We start from the raw sequence: 26,628 nt of genomic DNA, 5'->3' as shown, positions 1-26,628 counted from the left end.
CCCACCCACAAGCGCTGGCGTAGTCGTGGCTTGTACATGGCGGCTGGAGATCCGAACTCAGGTCCCCGTGTTTGCACTGAGCACTTTACCAACTGAGCTATCCTCCTGCTCCCAGCACCCAAGACAGACTTCTTCATGTTAGATTGCCCTGAGCTCATTCACAAATACCCTCCCACACATGTTCAGCCGGACTCTTGTTTGTAAGTACATCTGTAGTCTGGCGGCTCCCAAATGTGTATCTGACTGCCCCCTGACTTTAACTAAGAGATCAACATCTCAAACTTGGCAGGATCGATTCCAGACTCTGTCTTCCTCCCTAAATCTATCCCTCCCATCCATCTTCCCAGTTCAGGGAAGAACATCACTATCCATCTCATTGACCAAACCAAAAAGCCTTTTTTCCTTTTCTTTCTCCTGAGCACCAAATTCATCAGCAAGGCCTGACAGTTCTCTCTCCAAAACACACAAATGCATGCCAAGCCCAGCCACGTCTCACCACTTCTTGTACTAATGCTTGCGTTGAAGCCACTGTCTTAGTTAGGGTCTCTATTGCTGTGATAAAACACCATGACCAAAAGCAACTTGAGGGGGGAACGGTTTGTTTCACCTTACAGCTGATCAGTCTGCCTCTGAAGGAAGCCAGCGTCGGAACTCAGGACAGGAACTGGAGCAGAAGCCATGGAGGGGCTGCTTACCGACCTCCCCCTGGCTAGCTAGGGCTGCTTCCTTTTACACTCTAGGGCCATCACCTCCCCACCCACAATGGGCTGGTCCCTCCAACATGAAGAAAATCACTAAGAAAATGCACTGCAGATTTGCCTACAGGGAAATCTTATGGAGACATTTTCTCAGTTGAGAGTCTCTTTTCCCAAATATCTTGAGTCAAGTTGACACTAAACTAACTAGCCAGGACAGCCACCATCACCATCTCCTATCTGGGTATTGCAACAAGTTCCTGTTGGTCTTAGCAGGACCCATGCTCTGGTAAGGATCTACAGTGATTTTGAATGCCTGCCTTCCTTCTCCCTCCCTTCCTCCCTTTCTTCCTCCTTCTCTCCTTCCCTTTCCTTTTCATATTTTTTCAATGCTAGGGACCTGCCCTAAGGGCATGAACATGTTAGCATGCTAGGCAAGAGCTCTACCTCTGAACTACATCCCATTTTGTTGCTTTATTTGGTTGGATGGTCTGATTTGGTTTTGGTTTATTGAGACAACATCTCATTATATCACATAGGAAGTCATTTTGCCTCAGCCTCCTAAATATGGGGATTATAAGCATGCAGCATTATGTTCAGCTCCAGAGTGGTATGTGTGTTGTGTGCATGTGTGCATGAGTGGCATGTGTATCTATCTGCATGTGTGTAGGTTTGAGTGTACATGTGTGCACATCATGTGAAGGCCTGAAGCTGATGTTAAATGTTCTCTTCAACCACTTTCCAGTTTATTTAAGCAACGTTTCTCACTGAACCTGGAGCTCTCCAATTCGACCTCGTCTAGCTGCCCAGCTTGTTCCAGCAATCACTAGCCTCTGCCTCCCAAGTGCTGGAATTACAGGTAACTGCCACACTTTCCTGGCTTTTATATGGGTGCTGGGGGTCTGAACTCCTAACTTCAAGCTTGTGCAGCAAACACTTGATCTGCTGAGCTGTCTCCTCGGCCCCCAGAGGGTTAGATGTATATACAACCTGCTGAGTCGTTTAGTTTCAGAGATGACCGCTTGGTATTGGATAACCATAAGGGGTTCATCCAAGGGAAACACTGATTCTCATTCTCTCTCTCTCTCTCTCTCTCTCTCTCTCTCTCTCTCTCTCTCTCTCTCTCTCTCTCTCTCCTATAGCTCATCTAGGGATGGGGCCTTACCAAAAAAAAAAAAAAAACCCACAGAACTCTTTTCTATTTAAATCTCTCCAGTGGTTTTCTATTACACATGAGAAGAGACAAAAATAAAACAAAACAAGCCTGTACGCCCCATGTCCCACAGGCAACATGCTGAGGTCAAGCCTCACTCCTGCCTGCGTAAGTTCTTTCTGGCCCCAGGGTTCCTTCCCAGTTCTAGAATATCAGGTTCCTCTTCCCTGAAAGCTGCTGCCCTTTCTAAAAGTGTCCTCTCCACACCTCTGCCAAAGGACTTACTTAAGGAATGCTGGCTAGCTCCAGAGAAGGAAGGAAGCAGGAAGGAATGTGAGGACGAAACTGGACTGTGGCTGAACCTCCACAGCAGGCGACCAGCTCCCGTGACCTCCCATCTCCAGTTTTCTATCTTTAGGTTTTATCACTCCAGAGTTAACTGTTGCACTGGTCTCCTGAAGCCAAGCAATCGCCTCCATTAATTAGGAGTTTTTGATGTTCCCTGACAGCTTAGCAGTTAGGATTTCGTCCCCTCCCTCCCTCCCTCCCTCCCTCTCCCTTTTCTCTCTGTTAATTAGGGAGCTTTAAAGCAAAAATTAACCGTACAAAATGGAGTTTCAACATGACATTTTCGTACGTGCTCCTAGTGTTCTTTGATAATGTTCACACACACCCCAATCCCATGTTCTCCTCCAATGTCCATCCCGCCCCACTTTGTTCCTCTTCCTCTCTCCTAACGGTACTTTTCTCAGCTTTCATGCTCATCTGTTGACTAGTTTTTAATCTGGATTCCACACATAAGAAAACATAGAGTATGTCTGGTTTTGAGTCTGGCTTATTTAACACTCGCACCAGTTCTATCCATTTTCCTCCCAATAGCATGATTCTTTTCCTCTTCATGGATAAATAAACCTCCACTGTGTATACACCCCATATTCCCTTTATCCATTTATCTGTTTATGGGCACTTAGGCCGATTCTGTAATTTGACTATTGTGAATAATGCTGTAAAAATCATGAGTGTGCAGGTTTCTCAATGAGACACAGACTTTGATTCCTCCTGGCATATGCCAAGGGGCGGGTGGTATAGTTGAATGATATGGTTGTTCTATTTTTAGTTTTTTGAGGAACCTCCATGATTTCCATAGTAGCTGGACTAATTTGCATTCCCATCAACAGTTTATAAGTTTTTTTCCCCTCCACATGTTCACTTGCATTTGTTTTCTGTCTTAAAATTTGATGATGATGATGATGATGATGATGAGAGGTGAGAAGAGTGCATGTTTCCATGGCATGTGGAGGTTTGTAGAGTTGGTTCTCTCCTTCTACCTTTACCTGGGTTCTGGGGATCAAACCCAAGTCATCAGGCTGGTGCAGTTAGTGCCTTGACCCATCAAAGACTTTTATTTACTGAGCCATCTGGCCAGCCCATTTTCTTTATGATAGACATTCTGATTGGAGTGAGACAGAATTTCAATGCCATTTTAATGTGATTTCCCTGATGGTTAAGGAGAGTAAAAATGTCTTTCATGCACTTATGGGCCACTCACATTTTTTATATGAAGAATTCAAATTCAAAAAAATTATAGACACTAATAGAACAAATAACACAATCAATAAATGGGAAAATGAATTGACCTCCGTTCTCAAAAGAGAAAGTGTAAGTGGCTAACAATTAAGTATTTTTTAATTGTCTTTTGCTTATATCTATCATGTGTATATATATTATGTATATTATATATTATGTGCTTTCCAATTTTGTATTTTTATGAACTTTCTGTGTGTCTCTGTGTGTATGTGCTTCTCGTGCTCTTTCTTTTGTTTTCTAGTCTGCTTTGTTTTTTTATATGCCTGTTTGTTGTCCAAAGAGAGGGAAAAAAAGACTGAGTTGAATGGGTAGGGGGGGTAGAGATTGGATCTAGAAGGAGATGAGGAAGAGGAAACTGTGATCAGAATATAGCATATGAAAAAAAATACATTTTCAATTAAAAAACAAAAAGAAAGAAATGCATGGAAATCCTGCAGTGCGAAGCCCATAATCTAAAGACTTGGGAACCTGTGTACTAGTCTTCCATTATTTCCAAGACAGGACACCCACTCCAAGCCAGTAATGGTCACGAGTGTGGTCAATCAATACCTGATGTAATTCCCTGGCTAATGAGCTGATCTTTTCTAAGATCAGTCCCAACAGTTAACTCTGTTCCTGAAAATATAAAGCCTAAGATAGAAAATTAAAGACTGGGGGGTCCCTAGAGCTTGTCACCTGCCGGGGAAGTCCACAAACCACGCAATTTCTTCCTTCCCACACTTGCTTATTCATATCTTTCTTTAGAGATTATTAACTGGCCCTTAGTCTTTAAATACACCCTTTAGCTAAACTTGGGTTCTGTAATTTACAATCTACAAAGTCTTAAAAGGAGCCCCATATTAATTACTTTAATTATCTGCTACCTAGAGTTAAGCCTCATGAGCTCTTTTCTTACCAGTAACTATTGGCTACCCCAGAGCATCTAATGAAATCTAAACTCAGCATTAATGGTGGCACCTGTGGGTCAATTTAATATGTATGTGTTTGTGTGTGTGTTTGCATTCATGTGCATGAGCACACACCTGCTTCCTCTCCAAGTCTCCTCAGCACCCTTTTGTACTTTCCCGCAACAGCCTTCAGGCTGGATTCCTGTTCGCTCTCAAGGTTGCACACAGTTCATTTTTCCACCCGCTTACAGTTTTTGTGAGAGTATCGGGAACTCTCTCTGTATACACAACAGGGCCCTGTGCGTGCAAAGCCAGTAAAAAGGCATCTTCTCTCTCCAAGGAGGAGCTATTATCTATGTCTTTCCTGTGTTTTCTTCTATTTCATTGTACCCAGTAACTCTAACCACCAGAGCAAGGGCTTAGCCTTAGAGAGGTCAGGGATTCCTTTGATGGGCGCAACAGACATTGTCATGGGCGGGGGTGGGGGGGGATGAAGGCATGTGTACATAAAATTATGTATACAACCCAGATTCTTGGGATTCTGATTAATAACCACATCCCCAGCTTTATTAGTCCAGTTTGGGTCATTACAACAAAATACTCAAGGCAAGCTAACTATACAAAGACAAAATGTTTATTTGACGCAGCTTTGGTGACCACCTTATCATTCCAAGAATGTAGGTAAAGGAGAGAAGTCACACAGTAAAAGCCAAGGAGGTGGGGGGGGGGGTGTCCCCACAGTCCCCACCAAGAGTATGCCCCCATGACCTAAGACCTCCCTTAGTCTCCATCTTTACAGACCGTACCACATCCCGCCCCCACAGAAGACTAAGGGGATCCCTTAGTAGTTGGCTGGGAGCAAACATCTCAACTGTAAGCGCATCTAACACATCCCACACCACTAGTGACCCCTCCTCCCTCTAGCAATGACTCGCCCATGCCTCTGCTGTCACAGAGTGACAAAACAAACCTAGTTTCTCCCTCCTGGGACTTATTTCCCTTATGAGAGCGAAGAGCAGAAACTAAAGACCCTCCCCCTCCACACACACACTTACAGGCAGTAGTCACACTTAGAAGTCATTAGCTGCTTCCCCATTAGAATAAACCCAGGACAAACACTTGTAATTTCCTAGATTACAGTTTACCTCCCGTAAGCTGCATTTTAAATGGTTTCCTTGCTAGGGAGACATTCTTGGGCCCTAGCGGAGATCACAAAACAGCCAAATCCTATCAGCAACAGACTGAGCGAGAATTTCTTAGGTGGGTTATTTCCTGGGAAGATTATCATAGTGATTAATCTCATCTGCTTTTTGCCGTCAATTTCAGAGGGTGACATTTTTGGCCTTGTTCCCAGATTCCAGAGGCTGCCGTTTAAAACCTGCAGCTTCTTACAGGCTGTCTCCACCTTCTAATTAGAAAAGAGTTTTGAAACTGGTGGAGCTCTCTGGAATGCCTTCTCCAAGATAAATTAGAAAAGAAAGAGCAGGGAGCAGAGAGGTGGAAAGAAGAAAGATTAGGTAGACGAGAAAGAAAAAGAATCATAAAACTGCATGCAGGTCAGAAACTGGACAGAACTTTCTTTAAACCAGTGCCTTTAGCTTTGGAATTATTTCCTCTGAGGTTTTTGGTTTTTTTTTTGTCAACAAATAACATATATCTTTAAAAAATTATTTTGGCAGTTGAATTAAATGCAGGGAACCATGAAAAGCACATAGGCTCTCAGATGGTGCTCAGCAAACATTTGCTTCCTTCCCAGTCCCACTGCACTTGCTTAACACACTTGTTAGTGCATGCGAGCACACACGAGAGCACACACATTCACACACACACACTCGTGCACACACACGCATGCACACAAATAGTCCTCAGGAGCTAATCTACTTTGAAAGAAACAAAAACATAATAGTACATTAAAGATATTACTTACTGAGCCTTATAACTATTTTTTCCTTAATAGTTAACCTCTCCATATGAGCTCAATTTTCATAACTCAAGAGGCTTGTGAGTTAGGCCTTGAAAAATGGGTGGCACCCAGTCTGAAAGCCAGGAGAGAAGAAAGCCCACTTGGCAGAGAAATAGCACAGGTGAGGACTCCACACCGGGGTCATTTCAGAAAACGGCATTATCCGGTGAGCTAGAGCAAGGCTGAGTCGGGGAAATCGGGGCACGCCAGAAGGTGCCAAGGCATTTGGACGTCCTGCAGGTCACGAAGCCTCCCAGGACGCTTTCATCAGAATGGTGACAGGAACAGATGCGCCTTAGAAAGCAGACCGTGGCAGCAGCGGGGAGGATAAATGAGAGGTGGAGTGAAGGGCAAGAGAGAGAGAAAGCGAGACCAGTCAGAGCTATCGATTCCAGAGGAGAGATAATGAGGACCGGCACTGGAGAACGGGTAACGGCCATGGCAAGACGCCAGCGGGCTCTGGGGACGTTAAAGGGTAGAGCTGACAGGGTTTCGTGACTGATTAGGTGGGGGCGGGTAGGAAGAGAGGAATGGGGAGTGATTATAAACTCCTACCTTGGAAAACTCGGCAGACACGGATGGCATTTAGAAATGACAGGCAGTAAGAAACCGCTTTCTTTTCCTTTCCACAGCTGCCGCCCTGGACACTGTGCGAAGGACTCAACTCTCCCCAGCTCCCGCTTGACAAGAGTCTTGTATAACTCAATTCAGCAAAACTGGGAGTCAGTGGAGCACCCCAGTAGCTCAGCGAAGTTGGTTACTCCTGCCCATCTTTGCTTGGGTCCGCGAAACCCCTGGACCATAAGAGCAGTAAGAAATAGTCCCAGTCCCTACAGAGCTCATGGTCTAGCTGGCATGCTCACACACTGAAACCACGGTACAAGATGACCAGCCCTGTAAAACAGCAGTGCTGTAGCAGAAAAAGCTTTGCAAAGGTCACCCTTAAATGAGACATGAACTGGTGAGAGACACAGGCAGGGCATTTAACCACAGGAGCAGCAGATGTTTTAGAAGTGTGAAGAGATGGTAAAACTTAGGAAGGTGGTCGGGATGAGGTAGATGAAGCAGAACAGCAGAGAGCCGATCATAAAAGGCCATGGGAAGAGCACTGCTTAGTTGGGAGAATGCTCGCCCAGCACACACAAAGCCCGGGGTTTAAGCATCAGAATGCATAAACCTGGCATGGGCCACATACGTGTAATCCCAGCACACAAGAGGTAGAGGCAGGAGGACCTGGAGACAAGATGATCCTTGGCGATAGCCAGTTCAAGGCCAAGCTAAGCTACATGAGGCTGCCTCAGAAAGTGTTTTTTAAAGGTCATGTTTATGGGGCTGGAGAGATGACTCAGAGTACTGGTTCCTCTTCCAGAGGACCCAGGTCCAATTCCCAGCACCCACGTGGCAGCTCATAACTGTCTATAACTCCAGTTCCAGGGGATCTGACACCTTCACGCCAATGCACATAAAAATAAAGTTAAATAAATTACAAGAAAAGGTCATGTTTATTTTTTAAAGGTATGGTCTTAGATAAGGTTTCTATTGCTGTGAAGAGATGCCATGACCACTATAAGCAACTCTTATAAAGGAAAATATTTAATTGTGGTGGCTTGCTTACAGTTCAGAGGTTTAGTCCATTATCATCATGGCAAGAAGCAAGGCAGCATCCAGGTAGACATGGTGCTGGAGCTGAGAGCCCTTACATCTTGATCCAAAGGCACAGGAAATTGATATGAACCACTGGGCGTGACTTGAGCATGCATGAGACCTCAAGGCCCGCCTCCACGGTGACACACTTCCTCCAACAGGACCACACCTACTCCAACAAAGCCACACCTCTTAATAGTGCCACGCCTTATGAGTTTATGTGGGCCAATTACAGTCAAACTACCACAGGTATGTTTGGTCATTGAGTGCTTTTAAGCAGGAAAGTTTTTCAGCCACTGGTATTTATCCATTATTAAAGGAAAGCAGATAATATCTCACTGCCTATCTATCCCACGTTCTACACTAGCTTTATCCAGACCAAGAGTGGGTGAACTATGTTCACATTTTACCCCAGCCATTGAACTGTGAGCTACAATCACCTTTTCACCAGTCGCCTGCGTCTGGCTATGACTTCCTTTAAGGCAGAACTGACTGTTATTTTCACCATCTTTATTCCCAGAGCCTATCTGAATATACAGCCAAAGTTGGCACCTAGGATCCACTCTATGAATGATCACTGAACAATTTTTTTCCTGCACTTCTGGCCTTCTAGAACCCAGTGGATCATCTTCTGTTCACCATAGCTAAATGTTCACCAGAGGAAGGAGTGATGGAAGTCCCAGAAGATCGGGGTTCTAGTGCTCCCCAATGTACTGTCTTGGACATTGAACAAAACATACATATTTTAAGTAATTCATTAATTCATTTATTTGGGCGGGCATACATGCCACCGTGCATGTGTGGAGGTCAGAAAGCAGCTTTCACAAATCAGTTCTCTTTGTAGTGTGTGGGTGCTGAGGATCAAACTCTGGTCAAAGGAGCGACATTTACTATACAAATGAAAATTTCCCATGCAATCAGCCATCTTCATGTAGCATTAAGAGAAACTTGCAAAATAATTAAAGAAAAAAATAGGCCAGGCGGTGGTGGCACATGCCTTTAATCCCATAACTCGGGAGGCAGAGGCAGGCGGATCTCTGTGAGTTCGAGGCCAGCCTGGTCTCCAAAGCAAGTTCCAGGAAAGGTGCAAAGCTACACAGAGAAACCCTGTCTTGAAAAACCAAAAAAAATAAAATGAAATAAAATAAATGAAATCAGAAGTGCTGGGGTCCAACTCGGGGCTTGCATTAACCAGTTCTTTAGTTTTGGAACGTCACTTTTATTCTGAGTAGAATTTTTTAACCTGTAAAACAAACATAGGAGCATCCTCTACCCAAGCCCCCACCCACCCTCACTGTAAAAACCACAGTATTTTTATGGAACTTAATGGGGTCTCACATAACATCGTATTAGTAGAACACATTTCCGATATTACTGGTAACTCTTCAAAAGCAGAGTATTTGACTCATCTATTACCATATTTGACACATGGCCAGGATCTATAAATAACTGCCAAAAGAATAGAGAGCAAAGAATGTTAAAATTTTCCTTTGTGAAATGAACTGAACTTCAAATATTCACGCTGCAAATTATTTTAAATAGGCACTGTAAGTGTCGTTTCATTTTAGATAGCAGACATGGCAATTAGCAGAGTGTCTGTACAGCCAGAAACATTACCATTCAGTCTGGTTTTTATTCAGGATAATGACTGTGAATGCGCTTTGACTAAATGGATGGTTCTGCTACAGCAGGGCTGAATGCATGCTCATGCTATTGTGAGACGTCTGACCCAGGCAGAAGACATGTGCTTCCATCTGCGGAACACTGGCTTTTGAATGACCTCCTACCCCACTCAACACAACAGAGAAAAGTGCTATGTAAATTGGAGGCACATACCAAACTTCCACTGATTAGTGCTGGGTGGTGGTGGTGGCAGCGGCGGCGGTGGCGGCGCTCGCCTCTAATCCCAGCCCTCAGGAGGCAGAGGCAGGAAGATCTCTGAGTTCAAGGTCAGCCTGGTCTACAGAGTGAGTCCCAGGGCAGCCAGAGCTACATAGTGAGACCCTGTCTTGAAAAACAAAAAATAAATAAATAAATAAATAAATAAATAAATAAATCAGCTAATATATGGCAGGGATACAGAAGTACAAATCTATCCAGCCTGAGCCAGACATTTGAAGGATCTGTTATTTTGTGAACATAACTACTGACTTACTAGGTCAAGATGAAAAGAAATTTATAAAAACAGGAAGTCAAATAATTTTTATATAAATCCAAGTTCCTTGCATGCATACTCACTCACACACACACACACACACACTCACATACGCACGCATGCGTACACACGCACGCACGCGCGCGCACACATACACCCTACCATAAAACCAGCTATACTACTTTCAGGTCCACCCAAATTAGAAAAATGAAATCATGGCATTTGCAAGGAAAAGGATAGAACTAGAAATTATGTTTCCTCTCATAATGCAGGTCCTAAATTTTAACTATGTATGTGAGTGGGTGGAAATAGGTCATGAGAAAGGAAGGGGACCATAATAAGGGGAAGAATTTCAGGGTTCTGGGGGGGAGAAAGAGAAGTGTGACACGAGGACCAGGCGTGGTACTGCATATCTTTAATTCCAGTATTTGGGAAGCAGAGGCCGGTGGATCTCTGGGGGTTCGAGGACAGCCTGGTCTACATAGTGAGTCCCAGGACAGCCAGAGCTACATAGTGAGACCATTTCAAAAGATCAAAAAACTTAATAAAAAGAAATGTGACATGAAGGTAGAAGGGCTACTAGAGAGGAGGAGACCAGTAGCAGGGGGTAGGGGAGAGACCCACAAAAAAGGACATATGAATGCCATAATGAAGCCCATTTCTTTGATGCGCATTTAAGAAGGCTTAATAAAAGCAAACACCTACAAAGCTTTAAGACTGGGTCTCCTTTGGAACTCTAGAATAATCCGTTCCTCTCATCCCACCATCTAATGTGTGTGTGCATACATGTACATATAGTCTACACATAATTCCATTCAACCCTTTTCCTTACAAATGACATGACTTTTATGGCTGAATAAAACTCAGGGGTGTCAAGCCTCAGGAAAAGAGAAACTTCAAGCACAAGGAAATGAGAACCTAAAAATCTAGTTCCAAGGGCAACCTGACTCAGCCACTACTCAATGTAACAATGTAAAAAGATTTCTGTTAAGAGATGTGCTCAACTGTAACTGGGATAGTTGCAGGTGTTCCAGGAAGGACCACTGTGACCTTTGTGTAAACTCCACTCCCGCCCTGATATCCCCCCTTGAGGTTTCGGGAAGAATGTACCTGTTGACGTAACTGTACCCCCTCTGTGATCACTCTGTAGCCAGACCATGATCTTGTGAAACAAAATTGTATGGGAATTGTAATCTTATGGGTTTTGTGGGTTTTTCCTTTATAAGCCCCCATGAGGCTGCAGTAAGATGCGGCTCTTGTTCTTAGGAGCAGAGTTTGTCCTTCTGTACAGAAGCTTAATAAATCCTCCTGCTTTTGCATCAAAAAAAAAAAATCCCTAGGGTGTGTATCACATTTTCTTTATTCACTGGTCATACTTCCTATGTAACTGTAAATTGTGCAGCAATAAACATAAATGAACAAGGATCTCTGGAAGAACCTAAGTGCGACTTTGGGCTGGTCGATGTGGTACTTCTGCTGTTTTGAGAAACCACGGATTCCCACAGTAGCTGTTCCAGTCACTCTCAGCGGCAGCTTGCATCCTCATCTGGGTTCGTCTTCTCAACTTCAGCCATTCTGACTAGAGTGAGGGCGAACTTCGAGCATGGTTTTAAACCTGCCTTTCCCTCTAAGTGTTTATTGTCAGTTTGCTTCTTCAAGAACTGCTGTTCAGTTCACTTGCCCGTTTACTAATTGGATGACTAGAGTGTGTGCAGTGTTTTTCTTCTTTACATATTTACCTCCAATATTTAGTAGCTTGTTCTGTGCCAGCCAAGAACGCTGGGCGAATTAATTCAACTTTTGTCAAAACAGGGACTCACTATGTAGCTCTGGTTGTTCTTGGAACTCACTACGTAGACCAGACTGGCCCTGAACTCACAGAGACCTGCTAGCCTCTGCCTTCCAAGTGCTAGGACTAAAGGTGTGCACCACTGTGGTTTCCTAGTGAGATCAGAGCTTGCTTTACCCAGCAGAGCTGCATTAGAGAATTGTTTGACCATGTGCGTGGTTACCAGGTGTTTGGAAGGGTCTGCACTTGGCTGTGCTGGGGGGAGGAGGCCTTTTGCTCCACACCTTGGCATTCCTTTAAAAAGCCCTTTAGAGGAGGCTGGAGAGATGGCTCAGAGGTTAAGAGCACTGGCTGTTCTTCCAGAGGTCCTGAGTTCAATTCCCAGCAACCACATGGTGGCTCACAACCATCTGTAATGAGATCTGGCTCCCTCTTCTGGCCTGCAGGGATATATGCAAGCAGAACACTGTATACATAATAAATAATTAAAAAAAAAAAAAAAAAAAAAAGCCCTTTAGAAGAGACAAAAGGGGCCAATAGTTAAGGATCCAGTCCCTTCGAGACTATTCTGTGTTTCTATCTGTCTCCCTCCCCTCTGTATATCTAATAAAATCTCTTATCCCTCACTCGAGTACTCTGGGGGAAAAAGGTGGGGGCGGATCCCCCCACACCATTATGCCCACCTCAATTTAACTCTTACCAAGCAATTCTCTGATTATATTTTCATCCCCATTTTACAGATGGAAAACCATGTATCTAGATGTGAAGATATTGTTCAAGATCTAAACCTAGGCTGTATGGTCCGGGCTCTCTTCATCAGCCTAGGACACTTTTCTAACTATATGAATGTCCATTCTTTAAACTATGCGATTTCACATTGCAGTGTACAGTGTGGTTTGTCCTCATCCTAGTCAGAATGACTAAAGTCAGAAAACTAACCCAGGTGAGGATGCAAACTGCTGAGAGTCAACTGGAGCGGCTTCCAGGTGAGTCAGCAGGGGGTGGGGGGTGGGAGAGGGGGGCGGAGAGAGAGAACAGAACAACAGAAATGGCTAGAGGTGGCCTGGTGGTTAAGAGCACTTGCTGTTCTTCCAGAGGACATGGGCTCCTTTCCCATCACCTTACAACTGCTATGCCCAGATTGCGGGGACCCCCAAAAGACCACCACGGAGACCAAATCCCGCATGTAAAAGCCAAGAGGCTTTATTTCAAGCTCCAGAGCTTGGTCCCTCTGTCTGTCCAACACAGCGGTGAGAGCCGAGAGCCCTGAGCTCAGGTGGGGCAGAGTTTTTGTTTTGTTTTGTTTTGTTTTTAGCAGAGGTGGGGGTGAGGGGATTTCCAGGGTCCAGAACCCTGATTGGCTGACAACTGTCTAGGGGTATCTGAATGTTCAGGATGTCAGGTACTTCCTCACCCCTGGGTGGATCCCTGGGTGGTGTGAGCTTATGGCTTTCCTGGATCTGGGTGTTGCCTGCCAGTAAGCCTGTCCCAGAAACTGTGTCTAGGCCCCTACGCCTGTCATGGCTGCTGTCTGGTCAAGCTATTTTGGGGCCCCTTCACAACAACCATTTGTAACTCCATTTCCAGAGGATCCAACATCTTCTTCTGGACTCTGAGGAGCACCAAGCACACACATGGTAGATATACATGTTTGCAAAACTCATAGATATAACAAAGTTACACACACACACACACACACACACACACACACACACACACACACACACACACGGTACAGTTGAAGAACTGCCCCTTATACAAATACACATCAGGAAGGTCAAACTGACCGGCAAGACATCTGCCGGAGTTAAGTGTTGAGTCCCATTTATTTTGCAGAAATTGTCTGCTGGGTCTGGTCACTGAAAAATCTAAAACACAGTGAAAAGGGCATGTTATTTTAGTCACAAGAATTCAGTTAAAATTCTAGTTCTGTCATTTATTACCAAGTCATTTAATCTTTAAAACTTTGCTCATCTATAAAACAAGTACAACTAAGTACAAATACCAACTCTGAAGTGTTCTCATAAACATTAAGCTGTGGCAGAGTAATACCCTAAATTGATTAACCATGAAAAACCATTAACACAATACAAAATCAATTAAGCAACTATTGTCACTGAGTGAGGAAAGGATGGATATTAAATTTTCTCTCATCTATAAAGTTTGCCATAAAACACAAGGATGATGAATATGTTTTCTAGTCAAGCAGTGGTGCATACCCCTTTAATGCCAGCACTCAGGAGGCAGAGGCAGCAGCGCTCTGAGTTCGAGGCCAGCCTGGTCTACAGAGTAAGTTCCAGGACAGCCATGGCTACACAGTAAAACCCTGTCTTGGGGGATGGGGGATGTTTTCTTAAGAGAGAGACAAAATTGTTCACAAAAGTATGTGTTCCACAGTTATGAAAGGGGAGGTTCTTAGGAAAAGTAATGGTTATGTGGCTAATGTTTACAGGGGGGGGGGGGCAGGAATGGTGACATTTACTTAGAATCCCAATGCTGTCAAAACAGAGACAGGCAGAGCCGGGCAGTGGTGGCGCACGCCTTTAACTCCAGCGCTTGGGAGGCAGAGGCACGTGTATCTCTGTGAGTTCGAGGCCAGCCTGGGCTAGAGTGAGTTCCAGGAAAGGCACCAAAACTACACAGAGAAACCCTGTCTCGGGAAAAAAAAACAGACTGTCAACCTAGCCAACCTGGCCAGCTCCAAAAAATAAAAACACAAACAAACAAAAAAACCCAAGAACAGGGTTGGGGATTTAGCTCAGTGGTAGAGCGCTTGCCTAGCAAGCACAAGGCCCTGGGTTCGATCCTCAGCTCTGGGAAAAAAATATATAATCAAGTGGATGGTGCTTGTGGAATGATAACCAAGGCTGATGCACACTTGCGCGCGCGCGTACACACGCATACACACACACACACACACACACACACACACACACAATAGTAAAGCATGAGGGTAATGACAAGAGATTTCATTTAAAGACCACCACAAGTAGAATTTTTTATATTTTTCTTTTCTACTCGTAACTCACAGCACAGATGGCAAGAGAGTTGGTAATATAACAGTGATGTTAAAAACAAAACAATATATTCAGCCATAAATTAACTAAAGGACAAGTTTTACACAACTTATCAAACATTATTATATTACTTATAAAACCCGGACGGTGAGAAGTCAGTAACTGCGATCCACGGTTTTAAGAGTTCTTTTGCTGAGTTGGCAGTAGTGGATGATTATCACAGCTTTTCCAAAGAAACTAATCCAAACAACCAGCACACCTGGTAATCCCAGTACTTGGGAGGTAGATTCAAGAGGCTAAGGAGTTCGAGGCTAGCCTCTTTATACAGCAAGTCTGAGGCCAGCCTGGGTTACAGGAGACCCTATGTCTTACAGCAACAACAGCAAAACAAAGACAATAATGAACCTAATCCAGGGAATTTAACTGGAGGCCTTTAAGGACATTTTGGAGACGTCAAAAAAAGCAGTTACAGAAGAAAATACACAGCGCTCTGTTTAGAACACTATCTGGAGAACATTCTTCTTAATCGAATAACTAATGCTTGTCTGTAAATCAGTTTATCAGTTTTACACAGTAATGCTGTAGCATGGATCTGAACTCTCCTCACAAAGGCCCGTGTAGCAAAAGCTTGCTCCCTTACCTGTGGCACTATTGGGAAGCTGTGGAAACTAGGTCATGCCCAAAGGGAGACTTTAAGGCATTGGGGAGCCCTCAAAGGGAACTAAAAACCCGTCTCTTCTTATCTTCTGCACCCCCAGTGAGGTGAATAATTTGTCTTAGCACGTTCTCCCTGCCACAATATGCTACCTCATCACAGGCCTGAAGCAACAGGGCCAACCAATCTCCAACTGAAACTTCTAAATCCACGGCCCCAAACAAGCCTTTCTCTCTACAAGTTGATTTACACGAGGCCTTTGCTACAGTGACAGAAAGATAACGCAGGTAGTATAGGAACAAGAGAATTATGCAGAAAACAAGCCAGAGATACACAAGTTTAAGGAATTACTCAAGGACTAATAAGGAAACAACAGGGATCAGCACTGAAAAGAAGCCAAAGCGATCCGACGGCCCAGCTGCTGCCGAGGCTGACAACCCAAGTTTGATCCCCAGGGCCAGCACAGTGGAAAGAGGAAAGCTAACTGCCACAAGTTTCCCTCTGACGTCACAGGTGCATCTGTCCTCCATACACAGGCCATGACACCTGTGCCTGGTCCCCAAATAAAAATTTAAAAAGCTGCAAAGCAAAAGTATAATCCAGGCCGGGCGGCAGGGGCGCACACCTTTAATCCCGGCACTCGGGAGGCAGAGCCAGGCGGATCTCTTGTGAGTTCAAGGCCAGCCTGGTCTACAGAGCGAGTTCCAGGAAAGGAACCAAAACTATAAAGAGAAACCCTGTCTCGAAAGACAAAAACAAAAGGTAAAATCCATGAGACCAAATCAAGTCATTTCTCCAATTAACTTATTAAATGATCTGCAACAGGGAGCTGGAGAGTTGGCTCAGTGGTTAAGAGCACTGGCTGCTCTTCCAGAGGAATCTGGTTTGATTCCTAGCACCCACATGGTGGCTCAACACCATCTGTAACTCTAGTTCTAGGAAATTCAGTGCCCTCTTCTGGGTACTTTGGGCACATGACACACAGACATACATGTAAAACACCCATACACATGAAACAAGTAATAAAAAAATAAATGTTTTGCAGCAAGTACACTGCATCTCTTAAGAAACACCTGCATTTCTTTGATAAAGAATTTCTGAGCCAGGCACAGTGGCACAGGACTGTGATCCCAGCCCTTGGGAGGTAGAGGCATGAGGATCAGGAGGCTGAGGTTATCTTGGACTATAAAATAAGTCTGAGGCCAGCCTGGACTAAGATCGTCTAACAACAAAAGAAGTCAGGCCTATACAAACACCCGAAGTATACTTTCCTTCCTCAAATTTTCACTTCAAAAATTCACTTGGATACATAGCTCAGTAGCAGAGTATTTGCCTAGAATGCTGAGGCCCTGGTTTTAATGCCCATAATAATTTTTAAAGGGTCATGTACCATACTTGGAATGCCACCAAACTGTCTTAAACAATGGGCTCTTGAGTTATGAGCTCAGGAGGAATAGGGGACTTAAGGTTTTAGGAAAGGACATTGTTTTCTACAACTGACTGCTTTTCTTACACACAGGCAGCCACAGAAAAGCTACCTATTCTTTCTAAAACCAAATCCCAAAAGGAACCCAGCAAAGAAACGCTGCCAGTAACACAATTTTTAATTATGACCAGCCTATAAATACTTTATCCTCAAAGGTTTTTTAGGCTTGCCTTAACATTAAAAAACAAACAAAATAAAAAACAAAAACAAAAACCCCTACTTTTCTGGAGCAATATTTGTTTTTGGGAATTTGTGGCTGTTGTTATTTTTAACTCTGAAAAAAACAATTTACTAGTTTTTTTAAATCATGTTCATAAAACCATACTCATCTATTGACTGACTGTTAGGAAGCCCTCAACTTAGATGGGCTCTATCTTTTCTAAAAACATCCCAGGATGCTTATTCATACAGGTGAGAAAGCAGCCCCCTCCCCAAGAAATGTTACAGTGTTAAGTAAAAAGACTTGCCCACCAAAGCCTCATTTCTGCAATTTCTCACGTCCCTTGCAGCCTCTTCATCTAGACCAGTGAGTCCTAAGGATGCTCTTACGCTTTCCAGGAGTCTGCCTTCCCTCCCGTCACGGAATTTTCAGAGTGTAGGATTTAAAGTGGGAGACGCCTTATGAACAATATAACAATTTAGGTGATAAAAACCAGACTAGAGCAAATGGAATTTTACCAAAACTTGTAGGTTTTATCACCTAAATTCTACTACTTTTAAAACAGACAATACTCAGCTTAAACCCTAAATGAAAATCTTTTTAGCAATTAGGAAAAGGATAAGTATATAAATATCGTAAGTATTCAATTTCTTTTTTAAAAACTCGGCTCTAAAGATGGATGAGTTTAAATTTAATCTTTTTGTGTAAGATGAATACCAATGGTACTAACACTGAAAAACTGAATTACAAAACAAATCCATAATCACAATTTAAATTCTTTGGATTGTTTATCTCTAAGCCCCGACATTTAATACAAAAATTTAACACTTTCCCAATTAAGCATGGTAGTGTTCATACTCTATATGTAAAAATGCTGTACTTTGGGAACTGTAGAACGAAAAGGTGGGCTGAAGGTACAGCAGCGGCACACTGTAACAGGAACACACACTGCTGGGAACCTTTTGTCTGTTTCTCTCCTGTCTTCTAGGTTCATCGGCTTTTCAACGGTCAAACAAGAAACCTTTACTTTTCATCAAACAAATGAGTCCTAAGACTTTCTAAAGGATGGACTTTGATTATCGGGTCCCCTTTACATAGAAGGCCAATACTGGTTTTAATTTCTATTGGAACCAAGGAACTTTCACTGGAGTGCTTAGAATGTTCAGGGAGAAAAAACTTGCAAAGCCTTTCTCGTCCATACACAATCATCAGGATGCGATCGAAGTTGCAGAAGATCCAGAACACACATTAGTCATATTTGAGTCTCTCTATGAGGCGCTCCTCCTTGTAGTGGGAAATAATCTGAATCAGTATGGAACAGTTGATCAGAAGAAAGAACAAGCCGGCTAACCAAATGAACAGGAAGGTGTTCTTTCCTTGAAACTCTAGAACATAGGCAGGAGCCAGCCATAAGGCCTGCCCTATAAACCACAGCAGTAAGAGGACTACGGCCCTCTTCCAAGGCATTCTCACGAGTGGCATCACCAGGGGCAGAAGGCAGAGGTACCAAAGGAAGTACTGAGAGGTGCACACTTTGTTGAAAGTCACGAAAATGGAGGTATGGAGAAAACAACAGAAGACAAGGTCTCTGTAATAGGCAAAGGACACGGCCGAAAGCAAGATGAACTGTGGCAGGAACGCCGCAATCCCCAGGGTAAAACTCCACTTGCTCTCCGCAGTCAAGTACAGCATATAGAAGTACGGCGAGAAGTTGTGGCGGATATCCCTTCTGGTCAGGTGGTACAGGTAGGTGTGCTCCACAAACTCCCAGCCGTACTTATAGTAAAAGCCGAAGCTCAGGGCCAAGAACGTGAGCCCCGCCACCGCCACGAAGAGCAGCACGGCCCAGCTACACAGCCTCCTGAGGAAGTCGTACAGCCGGGCCTGGAAAGAGTAGCGGGCCTGCCGGAGACTCTCGTCACTCTCGCGCTCGGGTCGCAGGTGGAGGGCTATGGGGAGGATGTAGGTCACCGGGTACATCTTCATGTGCACCGCGCACCCGTAGAACACCGCGGCACACGCGATGAGCCGCCTCTCCACCAGGTACAGGGCCGCCAGCACCAGGGAGGCGACGATGGAGTCGGCGTTGCCCCGGCTCGACACCGCCATGGGTAAGGGGTTCAGCAGCCAGAAGACGCAGTAGCCACAGGCCTGGCGGCGCCCCAGCCCCCTGAGCAGCAGCAGGCGGTAGGCGAGCAAGGCGGTGAGGAGGTCGCAGCTGATGAAGAGGAACTTGCCGAAGAGGCCGCCGAGGTAGACGTTGGGGGTGAGCAGCCAGCTCAGCAGCGGGGTGTAGCGGTACGTCGCCCGCAGGTACGGGGAGCGCCCTTCCGTGACGAAGCGCGCGGCGTCCGTGAACACATGGTAGTCCACGTCGGTGTACCTCACGAGCAGGGTCCGGTCCTGGAAGACACCGTAGAACACCAGGGCCACCCGGGCCAGGAAGGCCACGCCGAACACCCCGGCGGGGGGCACCCGCAGGTTCAGGAACCATTCCCCCCAGGGCCTGGGGTAGCTCATGGTCTGGCCGCGGGCCCAGCCGCCCCGGCGCCGGCTCCACGCGGCGCCCCCCTCTCTCTCTCTCTCTTAGCCGTCCTCCAGCTCACTCCGCCCGGACTCCCCGAGCATCTCCTCCGCTGCGGTGCAAACAGACACAAGCCAGGGACGGCCACTTCCGGCACGGAGCCCCCGCCCACCCCACCCCCCACGCCACTTCCGGCCTCGCGCGGGTTCCCCGCCGCCGTCCTCCCCGCCCCGGCGGAACCATTATCTTCCTCGGGATTGGCTGTCTTGCCCCCCTCACCCCACCCCTTAGCGTCCTCGCTTCCGGCGGAGGAGGGGTTTCCGGTCCCTCATTGGCCACATTTCCGCTGGCCCGAAAGCCCGGAGTGGCCTTAGATGTTGTGGAGCGGAGTGGAGTGAACTTTGTTTTTAGCAACCGGTGCTCCCGCGTTCCCAGCTCGGGTCAACCCAGGAGGACCTGTGGCCCAGAGTGAGCCATGACCTGCTGGCTACTGAGTGAAAAGTGGAGACGGAAAGGAAATAAACCTAAAATAGTTCTCAGGTTTTTACCCCTGATGGCAATGTTCCTCCTACTTGTTGTCCATGTTGACACCCCCGGAGTGCCCTGGAGTGTCGTCAACTCCGATCTTTTCAAGCACCCTTCACCGAAGTCAAAATCTGCCCTTCATCCACCCGGTTCTACCCTACCGCTATTAATTTCTTTGCCAAGGACTCCAGCTCTTTCCTTCTTCTTCTGGTTACTTAATGCACTTATTACAATCGGCTTTTAAGAACTTCATACTTTTAGAGTATTTCCAGTTTCAACTACACTGTAGTGTTCTTGAGAGTAGAAAGGGTATCTTTATTTCTTTGTACTTTTCTGACACGGGCTGACTGGCTTGATCTTACAAATTGAGCCTGCTCCTAGGGAAAGTCTTGTAGCTTAGTATAGAGGTGGCTCCACTCAGTCTGGACATGCATCTCTCATCCTACACTTCACGTTTATCCTTTGAAGGAGCCATATTAACCTTATATTCTGATATTTCTACCCTTTAATATGCCTTGATGTAAGTATACGTTGTAGATTAATAACTACTTCTAGTTATTTTTCACCATGCACTGGCCATATATATAGTGATAACACATTACCATTCAAATAACCATTATGATTCATAATAGTTGTTTGTTAAGGATTTATTTACAATTGTCAGACGTACTAATTACTTTTTAATGGAAAGTAGATATTTTTACCTTTACCAAATGAGGAAAATGTTTACATGGTCACATAGCCAACTAGTAGCAGAAGTGAATTGAAAGTAGGTCTGTCTAACCCAACATATCTTAATTGTTGCGTGATGAACTTGCAGGTAAAATGCTGATTTGCAACTTCTAGTTTCTCTCTGTTTTTATCTTCTTAATCTCATCTTGAAATCTGTTTGATATCCTCTCTCATTTTTACTCTTTCTATCCCTGATTTGTTATTTTTTCCTTTGTGAGTTATAGGTAAGTGAAGCTTAGCGTCAGTAGAGAATATGAGAGAGATGTCTGGAGATTAAGTAAGGGTTCTTCTGGGTTGTTTTCGGTATTTTGGCAGAAAAGCCCCAGGTAATTATCCTTTAGGGCTGGCCTAGTAAATAGGAGAAACACAAAATTCAGGAAAATAAACAAACAACAAATCAAAAGAAACAGCCTGTCCCTGAGTCAGATGAGTGAGATGCAGAAAAGAGCAGAACTCTTGAACAGATGTCACTCCCTGCCTTTAGTGTCCGGCCCTGTGAAGTGTTTTCCACTGATTTTATGTTTTAGAATATGTTAATTATCTATTTTGTATTAGCATATGCTAAATGCTTCACCCTTGGTTATATTTGTTATGTATCACTTATTTCTCACAAGTATGTAAGAACTACAGATTTGAAATCTGGTTACTTCATACATCTTGTACATTTAATATGTCTTATGACTCACTTGTTGATGAGGGACCCAATTTTCCCCTGCCCCCTTTGTCCTTCCATCTTAAGGACCAAGAGTCAAGTGACTATAACCTGTTGTTTCTTGCCAGAGTGTTTGGAGTTGGATATTGACCACGACTTTCTCAGGCTCATACTAGGTAAGAATAGCTGAGAAATCCATTACTTGGGGACAGAAATGCCTTCTGCTTAAATTGGACTTCCAGACCCTTGAGGGTATAAGGAAAACCATCCAAATAGCATTTCCTAGTGTGAAAGGGGGAAAAAAATGGACTCAAACATCACCATCTAAGAGACAGTGTCCCAGATCCAGACCAATTTGACTCCTGGAATTATTTGAGCCAGTTTTCAGATTCTTGAGTCTTAGTATTGATTAAGTCTTGCCCTTTAAGAACTGGATTTTCAGGCTGGAGAAATGGCTCAGTGGTTAAGAGCACTGGGTGCTCCTCTAAAAGACCCGGGTTCAATTCCTGGCATCCACATGGCAGCTCACAATTGTCTGTAACCCTGGTTCCAGGGGATCCATGGTACCAGGCCTGCATATGGTATATATATATATATATATATATATATATATATATATATATATATATATATATATATGAAAGACCCCCGGCTGAGATCTTTCTCCGGGAGAGACCCCAAACCCAAGGAACACACCGAAACCACAGATCAGATGCAAAAGCAAGAGGGTTTATTTAGACCAGGTACCTGGGGCGAAGTCTCTTGGAGGACTTGCGCGCTTTCCTAGGGCAAGGGGGACTTTTTATGGGATCCCAGGGGCAGAGGCGCGGTTACAGAAGCGAGAAGCATAGTTACAGGGTCCCTATTGGTTGTTTCAAAGAAGGCCAGGGTGAACTTGGGGTCATATGTGTGTGGCTGATTTGGCCTTGTCCAGGCCAGCTGCTTATTCCTCAAGGCCAGGGGCCCGCCATAAAATATCAACTGTCTTACTCCCAAGGCTGCTGACCACAGTTATCTCTCTCAAGGCTGGCCATAGCTATCTCTGTCAAGGCCGGGTAGCTGGCTATGGCTGTGAACTCCTGTTTTTCTGATTCCTGCAGAATGGCGTTTCTAAGGCCAAGTTATTGGGGGGGGCATAACATCGGCCCAACGCCCCATATCCTCATAATGGAGCGGGGGTCTTTCATTCCCCCATTTTCTTTTGTACCAAATGAAATCTTTCATTTTAGGATGGAGAATAAGGGGTTAGCTCTATCTCTGACTGTCTGAGCCTTTGATATTGTTTGGTTAGGATCAAAGCCTGGGCAACAGAAACCTTATCCTTGATGAATTGCACCAATCTGTTGAGGATGTATGACCCAAACAATAAAATGAGCAGGAGGACGATTAGGGGGCCCATAATGGTGGAGACAAGGGTCATAAACCACGGTGACCTTTGGAACTATCTTTTAAATCATTTTTGTTGAGCATGGCTACTTGGAGCTGTCTGAATTGGCCGGTCTCCATAAGGGCTGCAGTCCCTGTATCTACCCCAGCAGCTATTTTGTTTATGGTAATTTTTTTCCAGTAACAGGGCCAGCGTCAGGGAAACAGGCTCTCTGGTGATGTCCCTCCTTATGTCAGGAGGACTATTAGGGGGATCAAGGGGACCCCCGGGTGAGTCTTATCTTTAGTGGGTTTGGAGAGCGTTGAACTAGATGCCTCGGTGCCCTCAGCTTCGTCGGGTTCCTTGGCAGTCTTTACATGTGACGTGTGGACCCAAGCCGCTGTCCCGTCAACCTCGGCTCTAGGTTCCTGGATTGATGGCGTCGGACCTAGACAGAGTCCCCAATCTTGAATGGGTGAGGCATCACCGGGCGGTTCAGTTGCTCCCGGCAGGCAGGGGTTTTTGCACCGTCTTTTGCATCAATTGGAGGGCTAGTGGCAAAAGAGGAGATATCAGAGTAAAGGAAATTTACAATTGGTGGGGGAGCCCCATACATGATCTCGAACGGGGTTAGGCCATGAGGCCCAGGAGTGTTCCGGGCTCGGTAAAGGGCTAGGGGGAGTAGGAGCACCCAATCTCTAGTGCCAGTTGCAAGCGTTAATTTGGTTAAAGTCTCCTTAATGGTTTTATTTGCACGTTCTACCTGTCCTGAGCTCTGGGGGCTGTATGCACAATGAAGTTTCCAATCGATCCCCCGTAGCCTGGCCACCTCCTGACTTACCTGGGAGACGAAGGCGGGCCCATTGTCTGACCCCAATATCTGGGGTATTCCATACCTGGGAAAGATGTCATCTAGGAGTTTTTTGGTTACCACGTTAGTGGTCTTTTTTTCTTGGTAGGCAAGGCCTCTGTCCATCTATGATGTAAGCGTGTCGCTCGGGGCTTTATTTCGCCCCCATTTTCTTTGTTAGTTCCTGGTCCTCCGGGCTTCCGCCATCCGGAGGGCCTGGGTCAGCGCGATCAGCTCTGCCTTTTGGGCCGATGTTCCAGGTGGCAGTGGTGAGGTCCAAACTATCTCCGATTCGGTGGTGACGGCTGCTCCAGTCCTCCGTTCTCTTTCTTGGAGGAAGCTGTTCCCATCCATGAACCAGGCAGCAGGGTTGCGGGGTTGAGGGAGACAACTGGTCTGCACACCATTCGATCTGAGGGCTGCTGGACCAGAGCTTTTACCGCATGGGAGGATAACACAGTTAATGGCTGTCCCAAAGTCAGTTTCCCTGCATCCTTGAGCAAAACAGCAATGGCTACCACATGTAGACAGGGGGGCGGGCCATCCTGCAGCTACCGGGCTTTCATGGCCCCAGTCTCTGTATCAACATTTCTTTTGCAAAGCCTGAGTTCTCGTCCACGAACAGTTTAAAGGGCTAGGACTTGTAGGGGGCTCCCTTTGGGTCCTGTCCAGATGTCAGCTGAACCTTTTTTTTTTTTTTTTTTTTTTTCGGTGGTCCTTTGATACCTCCTGTTACCTGTGGCCCCCTGGACCAAAGCTGTGCGGTCATTGAGAGAGCCTCCGGTATGGGTCAGGACTGAATGTTGAGCCCCGGTGTCCACTAGGAAGGTCACTGGCTGCCCCCTAATCTTGAGAGTTATCCTAGGTCGGGGGGAGGGGGTCTCCTGGCCTTGACCTCCCCAATCTTCCAGATTGAGGACCCTTGGCTTAGGTCTCCGAGACCCTTGAGGCTTTTTTTGATCAGTCACGAGCCCAATGTCCTCTCTGTTTACAGTAAGCACTTTGTCTTTGTCAAGCAGTGTTCTTTTTTTGATCTCCCGTCCTAACTTCCTAACTCCCTCTCTGACCTGTCCCTGAGACATTACAGTGGCCAGGACTTTTTTGTTTGTTTTTCCTCTCCCTCCGTGTCTCTCTAAGTTCTTTTTTTAAAAACGCGCTGCCGGCGTCTCTTTCTGGTAACCTGAGCCCAATCGGTAGGGGGTTAGAGCCCCTGGAGACCCGCTAAGAGCAACTGGCCAGAGATGTAGGTGTTCCCTACCTTCGCTGCTTTGTCCCGCCTTTCTCGTAGGCGACCGGCAATTGGGGAGGAAGCAGGAACTCATCCTCCGCTGTTTGGGGGCCGCTGCAGGAGCCGCCGGTCCCTCCGGCGCTGTCGGGGGGGTTGTAACACTCGGGGCGGGGTGACTCGGCGTCCATGGGTGACGCCGCCCCCTAGTCACCTTTCCCATATTGGGCCGGAGCCGGTCGTGGCACATCGCTGTGGGTCGCCGGCCAGGGGGCGGTCCCTCGCCGACCCCATCCCCGGCCCCGCCTGCGTGTCCCTGCCACATCCCGTGTCCGCCTGCGCCGCCGCTGCCGACTGTGCCGCTCGGCCGCCCATCGCGCTATCCACCGCCCCTCCGAGCGAGCGGCTGTGGGGCGTTGCCGGGACCAAGGCCGCCTGCGCCGCCGCTGGCTCCCCGCCGCCCGGGTCCGGCTGGTCGCCGGCCCCGCCCCTGGCCCCGCCTGTGTCGCCGCGGGCCTCCGCCGCCCGGGTCCCGGCCAGCCGCGCCGGGGGCCGCCGCGCGCGCGCGCGCGCGCGCGCCGCCGGAGGGCAGGTCCGAGCCCGAGTAGGCGCGGGTGCGGCCGTTGGCGGCGGGGCCACTCTGCTTGGTGCCCATGTCCGCGCCGCCCCGGGCCTCCGCGATCAGATTCCCCTGGTCTGCACCAGCTCCAAGTCCGCTGTTAGGCGCCACGCGGAAAACCACGGCCCGGCGGGGCGGACTCCTCCGCCCGCACGGGAGACATGGACAGCCGGGGAGAGCGGGGAGTGAGGGGAGCCCCCCCCAGCGCCGTCCCGGACCCCCGCGACCGCGCCGCGGCCGCGCGGACGGGAGGAGGCGCGGGGAGCTCCGGCACCCGCCGCCGCCACCGCCATCACCGCTGACGGCCTGCGGGGACTGGGCAGGGGGCGTCCGGGCGCCCTAGCTTCCCGGCAGCCCTGCCTGCGCGTTTCCTTTTCCCGCACCCGCCTGCAAGCCTGCCCGCGCGCCCGCCTGCGCCGGAGCAGCGGCCCGCGGGGAGAGGAAAAGACTTGCTGGTGTGGGGTTAGGGAGGAACAGGGAGTGGGAGGGATCCGCCGATCTGGCTTCCTCGGCTCCGGGATTCGGCGAGCGCTGCTGCCGCCGGGGGGCTGAGGGGAAGAGAAACGGCTTAACCCATGGGGGAGGTTCTGTTGTCAGGAGTCTCCACATGGCAATGTATGGGACCTGGTCCGGGTGGCCATGGGGACTGGAAGCAAAAACTTTTTTTTTTTCCACCTGTGAAATAAGACTGAGGTTAAAGGTTTCCTGACGAGGCCATCCTACATCCATTTTAACCCAATCGGCCTCGCAAAGAGTGATCTATTTTTTTTTTTTTCTTGATTACGACTCCTTTGTTGTTGGCTCGTGTCTTTCTTTACGTCTGACCAGTGTTTAAGCATGAGGCTCAAGGGGGTGATGACAGTCTGTCCTATGGCTGTTTTTAAGAGGAGAACGGTTAAACAGAAAACAAAAAAAACGACAGACCAATATAAATAAGACTAAAA

At 46.7% G+C, this 26,628-nt stretch overlaps 3 protein-coding genes across 3 annotated transcripts in view; all 3 read right to left on the bottom strand.

Moving 5' to 3' along the window:
* Positions 1-14,840: 14,840 nt before the first annotated feature.
* On the bottom strand, positions 14,841-19,891 carry Pigm (phosphatidylinositol glycan anchor biosynthesis class M). Its single transcript, XM_042258636.2, has one exon. It carries the CDS (start codon positions 19,709-19,711, stop codon positions 18,440-18,442), a length of 1,272 nt encoding a protein of 423 aa, XP_042114570.1. The 5' UTR covers positions 19,712-19,891; the 3' UTR covers positions 14,841-18,439.
* A 2,441-nt stretch (positions 19,892-22,332) lies between these two features.
* LOC143267828 (uncharacterized) lies at positions 22,333-25,533 on the bottom strand. The gene is made up of 2 exons (XM_076547988.1): positions 25,099-25,533; positions 22,333-24,273 (listed from the first exon to the last, which is right to left on the bottom strand). Exons 1-2 carry the CDS (start codon positions 25,254-25,256, stop codon positions 24,018-24,020), a joined length of 414 nt encoding a protein of 137 aa, XP_076404103.1. The 5' UTR covers positions 25,257-25,533; the 3' UTR covers positions 22,333-24,017.
* Kcnj10 (potassium inwardly rectifying channel subfamily J member 10) overlaps positions 22,333-26,628 on the bottom strand; it is a 41,046-nt gene continuing 36,750 nt past the window's right edge. The window contains exon 3 of the mRNA XM_076547987.1: positions 22,333-23,541. The gene's annotated coding sequence lies outside the window, so the exon portion shown is untranslated. The remainder of the gene's footprint in view (positions 23,542-26,628) is intronic.

The sequence above is a fragment of the Peromyscus maniculatus genome, chromosome 11 (genome assembly GCF_049852395.1).
Source record: "Peromyscus maniculatus bairdii isolate BWxNUB_F1_BW_parent chromosome 11, HU_Pman_BW_mat_3.1, whole genome shotgun sequence".
Classification (NCBI taxonomy): domain Eukaryota; kingdom Metazoa; phylum Chordata; class Mammalia; order Rodentia; family Cricetidae; genus Peromyscus; species Peromyscus maniculatus.
This window is presented reverse-complemented; position numbering and strand designations above follow the sequence as displayed.

Excerpts from the sequence above, each read along its gene's own strand:
- LOC143267828 (XM_076547988.1), bottom strand. The coding sequence starts at position 25,256 with ATGGACGCCGAGTCACCCCGCCCCGAGTGTTACAACCCCCCCGACAGC. Across the intron at positions 24,274-25,098 it reads GGCGGGACAAAGCAGCGAAG|CTCTGGTCCAGCAGCCCTCA; the intron begins GTAGGGAACACC and ends ATGCGGTAAAAG.
- Pigm (XM_042258636.2), bottom strand. The coding sequence starts at position 19,711 with ATGAGCTACCCCAGGCCCTGGGGGGAATGGTTCCTGAACCTGCGGGTG.